Below are 9,616 nucleotides of genomic sequence, written 5' to 3'. Positions count from 1 at the left end.
GAGGACACTCGCTGCCGCAGGACTGCCCCGCGCGTGGGACGCAACGTGGAGTTCGAGGGGAAACGTGGGGCCGGCTGGGGAGCCCCGGCGGAAGGCAGCTGTTCCCGGGGCGGCCGCCGCGCTTCCCGGACCCTTTCCCTGGGGCCTCCCCGGCCCCTCGGAGCCCGCCGGTGGCCCGGCAAAACCGAAGCGGCTCATAAAACTGATCCTGCGACTCGGTTTCCCCCCGTCCTTCCCACGGGGCCAGGGGAGCGGGGGGCGGCGGTGCCTTGCGCGGCCGTGGGGCGCGTCCCCGGGCTCCCCCTCAGCGTGCGCGGCCGCGCCCGGCTGCGTGTCGGGTTCCCTGCGCGGGAGCGGCCGTAGCTGGGCTCTGGGTGCATCTGCGCTGCCGGGACTCGCGTGCGGGTGTGGGGCACGCCCGTGTGCGGGTGGTGTCCGTGTGCGTGGGGCCCCGCTGTGCCACGCGTCTGCATCCACCGTGTGCGGCCGTGCCTGGCCTGTGCAGGGGCGTGTGTGCGTCTGCTGTAGTTGTGTCTGTCCGGCCCGTGTCTGTCTGTGTGTCTGTGTGTCTGTCCGCTGTGCGAGTGTGTCCGGAGGCTCCAATCAGGGAGGTCAAGTTAAAAAAAGGTCAGTGCGGGAGAGAAGGGGAATAGCAAGGCACAGAGCAAAGGCTGCGTGGCTGGTGTGAGTGTCCACGCGTGTGCGCACACCCCGCAGAGGTGCTCTGGGCCTTCTGCCCATGGAGCAGCGGCGAGAAGGGGACCGGGAGCAAAGTTGTCAGATGTTTTCTTGGTTGTGTCGGACCGCTCTTCACTATTTTTTCCCCTCTCTCCCCGTGTTTCCCCCTTTTCTCCCCCTTTTTCATCGCTTTTGGTTTTCCCACCCGCGGGGCGTGGGGGGCAGCGCGCCCTTGTCGCGGTGGCACCGGCAGCCCCGGGGGCGCAGCCCCGCCGCCCCCCGGCTGCGAAGCGGCCCCTCCCGGGGCGGGTCACGGGGGGGGGGGCCGCGGCGTGGGCACCTCCCGCAGCCGAGCGCCTTCTCCCCGGGGCTGGCAAAGGCTTTCTGAAGGGGGGGCGCGTTTACCTCAGGAGCGCTCGGTGCCGCAGCCTGACCTCCCGCTCACACCGCCTTTGCGGAGGTCCCCGCAGCCCCCTCGGGGGGAGGGGACTCTGGTGAAGGAGCGACCCCTCGCCCCGCTCTTTCCCTTTTCTGTTCGGGCCTGTTTGCGTTAGATAAGCAGGTCTAATAACACTATTGACAAACCCGGGGGGGGGGGTGGGGGGGGGGTGGGGGGGTGCGGCGGGCTTGACTCCCTGACCCACAGGTGTTTACTCTTTCCGACTCGTTAAAAAGCGGCCGGCGGCGCGTTTACGGCAAATATTTGCCGTGCGCGGGAACGGTGGAAAACTGTCACCGAGCGCGCGGCGGGAGCCCCCTCGGCCGGCGGAGCGCGGCGAGCCCCGCGGCTGGGAGGGCTCTGCCGGTACAGGGGGGCCGCTCCCCCGCCCCCCCGCCGGACTTGCCCCTCCCGTTCATCCCCAGCCCGCGGCCCCCGGAGTCCCCGGGGGGGGTGTGGAAGGGGGCGGGCCGCCCCCTGCTCCGCCGTGACAGGTGGGCGGCGGGGCCAATGGCGGGCGAGGCCGCAGCGGCGCCGGCCCAATGGGAGCCGCCTGCGGCCCTTGAAGGGGCGCGCCGCGGAGCGCGGCCGCACTGCCGCCCGCCGCCGCCGGGAGACGCGGCCGGCCCGGGGCCGCCCGACGCGCCGCGGTTCCCCACCCCACCGCCGCCCCAGCCCGTCGGCGCTCCCATGGAAAAATCCAAAAATTTCCGCATCGACGCGCTGCTGGCTGTCGACCCCCCCAAGGCGGCGGCGGCGGGGCAGAGCGCGCCGCTGGCCCTGGTCACCTCGCTGGGCGGCAGCGGCAGCAGCGGGAGCGGCAGCCCCCCGTCCTCTTCATCCTCCTCCTCCTCCTCTTCCTCCTCCTCCTCCTCTTCATCTTCCTCCGAGCATCCCGCCGGCGGCCACGCCGACTGCCTGCGCACCGACAGCCCTTCTCCGCCGCGCCTCCTGGCCGCACACTGCGCCCTGGTCCCCAAACCCGGTTTCCTGCCTGGTACCGGCGCCGGCGCCCACCCGCATCACCACGCCTCGGCGGCTGGCATGGCCCTGGGACTGCACCCCGCGGCGCCCGGCGGGCCGGGCATGCCGGCGCAGGCGGCCCTCTACGGGCACCCCGTGTACGGCTACTCGGCACTGGGCGGGCAGCACCCGGCCCTCTCCTACTCCTACTCGCAGGTGCAGGGAGCGCACCCTTCCCACCCCGCCGCCGACCCCATCAAGCTCAGCGCCGGTACCTTCCAGCTGGACCAGTGGCTGCGGGCCTCCACCGCCGGCATGATCCTGCCTAAAATGCCCGACTTCAGCTGTGAGTATCGGCCGGCCCCGCAGCCGCATCCCCTCCCTCCCCTCGCCCGGTGCAGGCTCCCCCCGGGAGCTGTCTCCTGCCTAGAGGGAAGCACCCCCCTCCCTCCCCCCGCGTAAATAAGCTGCAGGTTTAAACCGGAGGCGACATATTTTCTTTTAATTTTATTAGAAGGAGGAAACAGCGGCCCGCGATAGGACGCGGGGATGTGTGGGTCGCCTCCCCCTTCCCGGCCCTTGGGGAACCCCCAACAGCCCCGTTTTTCACGGCAAGTTAAACAGGAAGGTGGTAAATCCCTTCCTGCCGTTGCAAACGCCCTTTTCCCGCCGTCCACGGGGTGCAGAAGCCGCCCGGGAGGGGAGATGGGGGGGGCGATGGGGACAAGGCAGGGGCAGGAGTCCCCATGGTCTCCCCCCAAAACCCGGTCTCGATGTATCATCCTAAAAGCGAGGTGGCAGGTCCCGTTACTCAGCCACCGTTCTTCATTTTATTTCCATTTTCTCAGAAATGAGCTTACAATTATGGCAGGCTCCTCTGGGCAAGTGGGCGTAGGGAGGATCCGGGCTTAGCCAAAAATTTGGGGTTCCGTGTTCCTGGGGGTAATGAATAGATGTAAAATAAATATAGCTGGTTTAGGTTTGGGCCCGGGGAAGGCTGAAAATGCTGCCTTAAACCAGACCATCCCGAAGTCCCAGCAAAGGTGCGTTGTTGAGCACTAGGCCTCACAGCGATGGGGACCTTGCATGCATCTGTTTTAGGCAAAGATCATTTTCGGAGGTGTGAGCTCTCTGTGGAAATGGCCGATTTAACAATACCGGAGGTGTAGTTTTACAAAAATCGTGCCAGGAAAAGAATTGCGATTTTTTTTATTCCCCCCCCTTCTCATACTCTGCACACCCATTCGCAGACAAAAAAGTCCATTGTTTTCCTCTCGAATTGGGGTTGTTTAGACTGGAACATTCAGGAAGAAAAAAAAAAAATAATTAGGAGAGCTGTCAGAGCCGTGCTTCTCAAACAAGGTGCAGAGGGGGAATAAATGACCGGAGAGAAACGAGAATGGAGCCTCGGAAAATCGCACCGCAGTGAGAAAATCTCCTTGGCGCTGCTGTCCGGGAGCGGACACTGGCCTTTTTTCTTTCTGTCCAATTTAGCGAGCTGCCTCCAAACGCGGCCGGGGAGCCAGAGCCGCCCCTTCGTGTGTTTTTTCTTAAATTTGTTTGATTTTTCTAAACCAAATAAGCCAAACTGCCAAAATACTTCGAGACATGGGCAGCAGCGGTGCTGTGTCGCATCCCCGGGGGTGTCCCGGTGCCGCGAAAGGGTTCAGTCCCCCCCCCCCCCGATGTCCTCCTCCTGTTCATCGTCGGGTCTTTTTTTTTTTTTTTTAAATAAAATCCTTGATTTTAATTATTTCTGAACGCGGAAAACATGCTGATTTCCCCCCCGCACCCACCCCGTTCAAAGACCGTTTTCCAGCCCTCGCTGGTGCTTTGCGCCCTGATGGCTCCCGGCGCTCCCAGCCTGCGGTGCGGAGCGGGGCCCGGCCCCGGCCCGCCGGAGGGGTGCCCGCCCGCCTGCAATCCCGTTAATTAAAGGGGTATGGGCGGGCTGGGAGTGCGGCAGGTTTGACTAAAGTATTAAATGGAGCAAATTGCTGCTCCCAGGAGAGCCCGGTACCCCTTCGCCGTGATCCCTGGCTCCGTTTTATTGTCTCGCATTTGTTAGGCTCTTGGGAAATCAAGAGACATATTTTTCTTTATTTAAAAGATTTAATTTAATTATCAGCGGGGTTTTTTTGGCCCTGTGGGGAATCCCCTGACACCGTGCAAGCCGAGAAACCCTGGAGCCGGCGGGTCTGGGGGCTGGAAGACATCCCTCCCTTGGTCCGTGCTCCGGTGGATAACTTGGATGGTGGATGGACATGGGTCCATCCTTGCTTCCATCTCTCCCCCCCGCCGTCTTCCCCCCCCCCCCCCCCCCCCCCGCATCCCATCCCACCCCCGTCCCGGGGGATGCCCGGCCGCGGCGGGGCGGCTCCGCACTCACCTCCGCGCTGCTCCCCCCCTCTCCTTTCCCAGCCCAGGCTCAGTCCAACCTGCTGGGGAAGTGCCGCCGGCCCCGCACGGCCTTCACCAGCCAGCAGCTGCTGGAGCTGGAGCACCAGTTCAAGCTCAACAAGTACCTCTCCCGGCCCAAGCGCTTCGAGGTGGCCACATCGCTGATGCTCACCGAGACGCAGGTGAGTCCCCGCGGGCGAAGGGCGGCGGGGGGTGCTGCCGTCGGGGGGGCGGTGGATGAGGTGGTGTCTGTGTGTGTCCCCCCGCGTCTCCCCCAGGTGAAGATCTGGTTCCAGAACCGGCGCATGAAGTGGAAGCGCAGCAAGAAGGCGAAGGAGCAGGCGGCACAGGAGGCCGAGAAGCAGAAGGGGGGCGGCGGGGAGGACAAGGGGGATGAGGACCTGCTGCTGCCCACCCCGGAGAAAAGCGGCGGGAGGAGGATGCGGGAGCTGCCCGACAGCGAGGACGAGGAAGACGAGGAGGAGGAAGAGGAGGCGGTGGCGGCGGCGGCGGCCGGGCGATGCTGCCCTTACCACTCCTCCGACTGCTCCGAGGCAGAGGAGGAGGACACGCAGCCCCGGGGCCGGCACGGAGCCCCGGCGCAGCCCCAGTGAGCCCCCCCGCACCTCCCGCTCCCTCCAGCCGCGGGCTCTGCCCGTCCCGCCTCGGGGGAGCCCTGCCGCGCTCGGTCGGCACCGGCCCCGCTCCCCCCGCCTTGTTCCGATTTCTCCCTGCTTGGAGGGGGATGGAGAAGAGGATCCTCCGCATGCCGGGCGGGGAAGAGGATTTACGGTGAATACAGTGTTATTATTGACTGAAAATCAGACAAAACTGGAGCCCCCCCCCCCCCCTCCTGTCCCTGCCCCCTGGAAGCGTGTTCCTTTCGCTGAATATTGGAAATGTTTTGTTCTTACTATATATCGAGAAAACTGTTTATGTCATGAACGTTAAAACTGCTGGAAATCTCAATGCTGTCTTTATTTTTGTATATTGTATTTATAAAAAAAATTACCTCTACTTATGCATGCTAAATTATTCCCCAGGCCCTCCCACCTGCGCGATGGGGTGGAAAATAAACGGCGTTTTGTACTTGAGATGTATGAGCGCTCTGTGTGGGGGAGGGGATGCTGGGGGGTCCCGGTGCTCTGGGTGGTGCCGAAGCGCCCGGCGAGGAGCAGGGAACCGCTTTCTAACCCGAATTTAATTCGGTGCCGCAGCCGTCGTGCAATCTCTGCCATCGGCCTGGGTCGTTCCCAGAGGCTCACCCCGGTACAGGCGAAGGAATCGAGACAGCTCCTTCCCTCCCCCCGCGTTTTGTTTTGCTGCTTTCGGCCCCCCCCGGCGGCGAAGCTGCATGTCCCACCCGCGTACCCGGGGAGTGGTGGGGCTCCCCGCCGTGCGCCGCTCCCGGGAGGTCGCGGCTGAGCGGGAGGAGTCCGGGCAGCGGCGGGGCCCCTCTTTCCCCGGCGGGCCTGCGAGCCCCGGGCCAGGGCCTAGGAAAGGGGGGAGCAGCGCTGGGTTCCAGGGGCGGCTCAGCTGGCAAAGCAACGGGGAGCTCCAGCGGGCGGAGGGGGGCCGGGGGGGCCCCGCGCCCTCCCCAGTACCGAGGACGGGACCCCCCGACGGCCGACCCGGCAGCGCAGCGCAGCGCGGGCTTTTCGCTAACGGCGGGATTTATCTCGCCAATAAATTTGCAGATCAGTTCATCCTTGTCACCGCAGCTCTTCCCCAAATCAATTAGAGCGAATTTAAATATAATCACTGGCTCATCCCCACCAGCTCGGGGCCATGTCTGGCAATTCATCGCCGCTAATGAATTACGGCGCGGCTCCGCTCCCGCGTAGGGCCGCGCAGGGGGGCGGAGGGACCCTCTGGAGCCTGAGGGTCCCCTCCGCCGGGCGCGGTCCCCGTCCCCCCGCATCCCGGGTGCCGCCGCCTTTTCCCGTAGAGCTCCGGTGGATGAAAAGTTCCAAAATACAGAGCGTTCCCACTCTCCTACAACCTTTTTTTTTTTTTTTTTTTTTTTTTTAAAAAAAGAAGGGAAAAAAATGTATTTTTTACAAACCCTAGTTAACCTTTCACACGGGAGCAGCATGGCCCCTCTAAACGGCTTCTCTAAAAATCCGGCCCGTGCAACGCAGGCTTGACGGAGTCATGAGGCGATGGCGTGAAATTACACGAAAGAAAAGAGTTGTCCCTCACGGAGAGCTGCGGGCGGTGCTGCCCGGGGGTGGCATTTGGAGACAACGCCGTTAGCTGGGAGTTTACCGGCCCGGCACACCCAGCGCGCCGCGGGGATACGTCGTAAATCCCACACGTTCACGGGGTAAATCATAAATCTGGATGGATCCCATATGTCAAAAAATTTGATCGGCATAAACTTGCTATGGGCTTGATCGATACCTCCCCCCTTGCACGGCAACAATCACGTCCGAGGCTCTGATTTAAATTTGGAAACGATTTCCTTTCGGCTACAGGTCGTAGAGGATTTAAGGCGTAGAAAAATAAGTGCATTAGTGGCTCTGCGATTTTCCACGCCGCTGGCTGCGGCTGCATCTTCGTGGGTGAAGGGCTGCGCAGCACCGCGGCGGCTCCGCTGCCTAAACCCGGCGGCCCGTCCGAGTTACTGCCAGCAGGATTTGCTTGGTGCTTACACCCTAAAATATCTAAAACACATCAGTCAGGAGAAAACATTGTTATCTTAAAAAAAAAAAATTAAAAAAAAAAAATCACGAGCTACCTGAGATCACACCCCCACACCCCCCCCCCCCAAGATCCTCCCTCAGTCATTCATTTCCAATTAAATAGCCGCTAATTAAACTGGCAAACGTGCGCCACCGGGCCAGAAATTTACTGTATGCCCAAGAGGTGTGTGCCCAAACGTGTCACAGCCTTGTGAAAAACAGCCTTGCGGGGTACAGACAACTGTTCCCGGACTCTGTATCAAAGTCCTACCGGTGTATTGTGTCTGTCTCAATAAAATTAATCTCTTTAAAGCCCAGCGTCTCACAAGAATACCTTCAGTGTTCCAGACTACAAGGGCAAATATGTTTTTCAGATTCTGTTTTTATGGACGGATTAAAGTTTATTTTCCATAATAGGGCACCTAATAAAACTCATAAAGCTCTGTCAGTCTTACAGCTGGTGGCCTCATTTAACACTTTCACTTCGTAAATCATTTTACAACTTACCAGGTGTTTCCAAAACTGAAAGGAGAGGAGGGGGAAAGGGCGCAAGAGGGGGGGAAAGAGAAATTAAAGTCACTTAAAATATAGATACGGTCCTTTGGCGGTGGGTGCGTTTGCATTGTCGCTTGGAAGGGCTTCAAAGAAGGTGTCGATCCCAACGGGGGAGAAAAGCCTTTTAATCAGGATTTCCCACGCTCTTTTGAAGTGAGGAGGCTCGTCCCCACGTGCAGCTCAATCAAAGGCTCAGGGTGATTAGCGGAGCCCGGTAACGCGCGCGACACGCTCCGCGCCCCATCGCGCCCCATCCCGCCCCCCCCCGCGGAGGTTCCGCACTAGCCCCGGGCGGTGAGTGCCCCGGACGGGGTTTGCCCCGCCGGGCGGCACCAAAGAGGCCCCGTTAGCTCCCGCGGCCCCGGGTCAGCCAGAGGCTGCGCTGGGGGCGGAGGGGACGCGCTCTCCAGCCCAGCATCCCTCCGGGGTCCCCCCTCACCCAGCCCCGGGGTGCCCCCACACCCAGCCTCATTCCCCTGCGCCCGACCCCGGTAGCCCCCACCCTGCCCCAGGGTCCTCATGCTGCCAGCCTGCCCCTCCCCAGCTTCCCTGCACCCATGCCCAGGGTGCCCCACAGCCAGCCCTGGGGTGCCCCACAGCCAGCCCTGGGGTGCCCCGTTGGTGTTGGTGGGGTGGCTGTGCCTTACGGCCCGGCACAGGCAGGGCTGGCGAGGCTTTAATCTACCCCCCTGTTTGTAATTTCATTATGCGATCCGTTCCCTCCCCCAGACACAGTAGGTAACAAGCCTCTTAAAACTTTCATTGCTGTACTTGAGAAGTGGTAAGTATGAACATGGACCTTTGGTAGACATTTTACTTTAAAAAGCAACATGGTTTAGGCATGGATGTCATTAACTGGCAATTTCATAAGCATTAAGTGCTAAAACAAAAGAACCGAAATAGGATCCATATGTTCGAGGTAAACCTGCTAAAAGTCTTTCAAATGGGAAACCATAAATATATAATCCCCCTCAAACTCTCCGTGAAACTGCTGGGAATGAAATACTTCACTAACAGAAAGACTATTGATTATTTCTGAAGTCCAAACTGTTATGCTCAACCCAAACTAAGGGATTAATGTCAGTTTTTTCTCTAGTTCTCAGGAAGACCCTGTCCCTCCCTCCCTCCTCCTCCTCCTCCTCTCACACCCCTTCCCTTCACGCCTGCCGCGCTGGCAGCAGCAGGGCCACGAGTGGCAGGGTTGCACGCCTCCCGCTCCCTGTGTGATCGCGAGTGGCTGCTTCGGTCCCTTGAATCCTTCCCGGCTCTGATTTCTGTTCCCAGCTCTGATTTCCCTGCTGGGGAGCTACACTAAAAGTGGGTTCCCCTCTCAGGCACCAGAGATCCCCCAGGGCAGTGAATCTCAACATAGATCCCCTTCTTTCTTTCCCAACTTTTCCCTTGCGTGCTGTGGGTGTCAAGATAACCGCATGGTGCTTCAGCTGTGAAAGCAGAAACATTATTTTTTAATTCTTGAGCCATACATTGTTCCTGTGATGTGCAGAGTGCTTCTTGGTTGGCTGTTTGAATCCCATGAGCAGCAATGCAGGACAAATAGTGGAAGGGATGAAGCTCCCAGGGGACCTTAGTCTCCCTTGGGCGTTGTGTGTAGTGACCAAATCACAGTCCTTCTGCCTCCAAAATGATGGTTCACGTCTGTCCAGAGTTAAATACCAACCGCACATTACTCTGGGAGTTACTCAGCAACTGTGATACAGATTTCTTATTTTTCAGTAATACTCATGCACTCAGGATCACATCTACGGTGAGTTGGGGATGGCCTGGATTAGATGAGGTGGTTTTGTCTTTTCTGGTACTTTTTGCTTTATTTTTCTTGATTTGAGGAGTTAGCGGTTGTGTAATGTCCCCTCCGAAGAGTCCTCCTGTAAGGGCAGAG

General features: G+C 60.1%; 1 protein-coding gene across 1 annotated transcript; it reads left to right on the top strand.

Annotated features, from left to right (window-relative positions):
* Nucleotides 1-1,792: 1,792 nt before the first annotated feature.
* MNX1 (motor neuron and pancreas homeobox 1) lies at nucleotides 1,793-5,094 on the top strand. The gene is made up of 3 exons (XM_074848806.1): nucleotides 1,793-2,426; nucleotides 4,502-4,662; nucleotides 4,759-5,094. Exons 1-3 carry the CDS (start codon nucleotides 1,808-1,810, stop codon nucleotides 5,092-5,094), a joined length of 1,116 nt encoding a protein of 371 aa, XP_074704907.1. The 5' UTR covers nucleotides 1,793-1,807.
* The last annotated feature ends 4,522 nt before the right edge of the window (nucleotides 5,095-9,616 follow it).

The sequence above is a fragment of the Strix aluco genome, chromosome 1, assembly GCF_031877795.1.
Source record: "Strix aluco isolate bStrAlu1 chromosome 1, bStrAlu1.hap1, whole genome shotgun sequence".
Classification (NCBI taxonomy): domain Eukaryota; kingdom Metazoa; phylum Chordata; class Aves; order Strigiformes; family Strigidae; genus Strix; species Strix aluco.
Note: the sequence above shows the minus strand (reverse complement) of the source record. Positions and strands in the feature narration are given on the sequence as shown.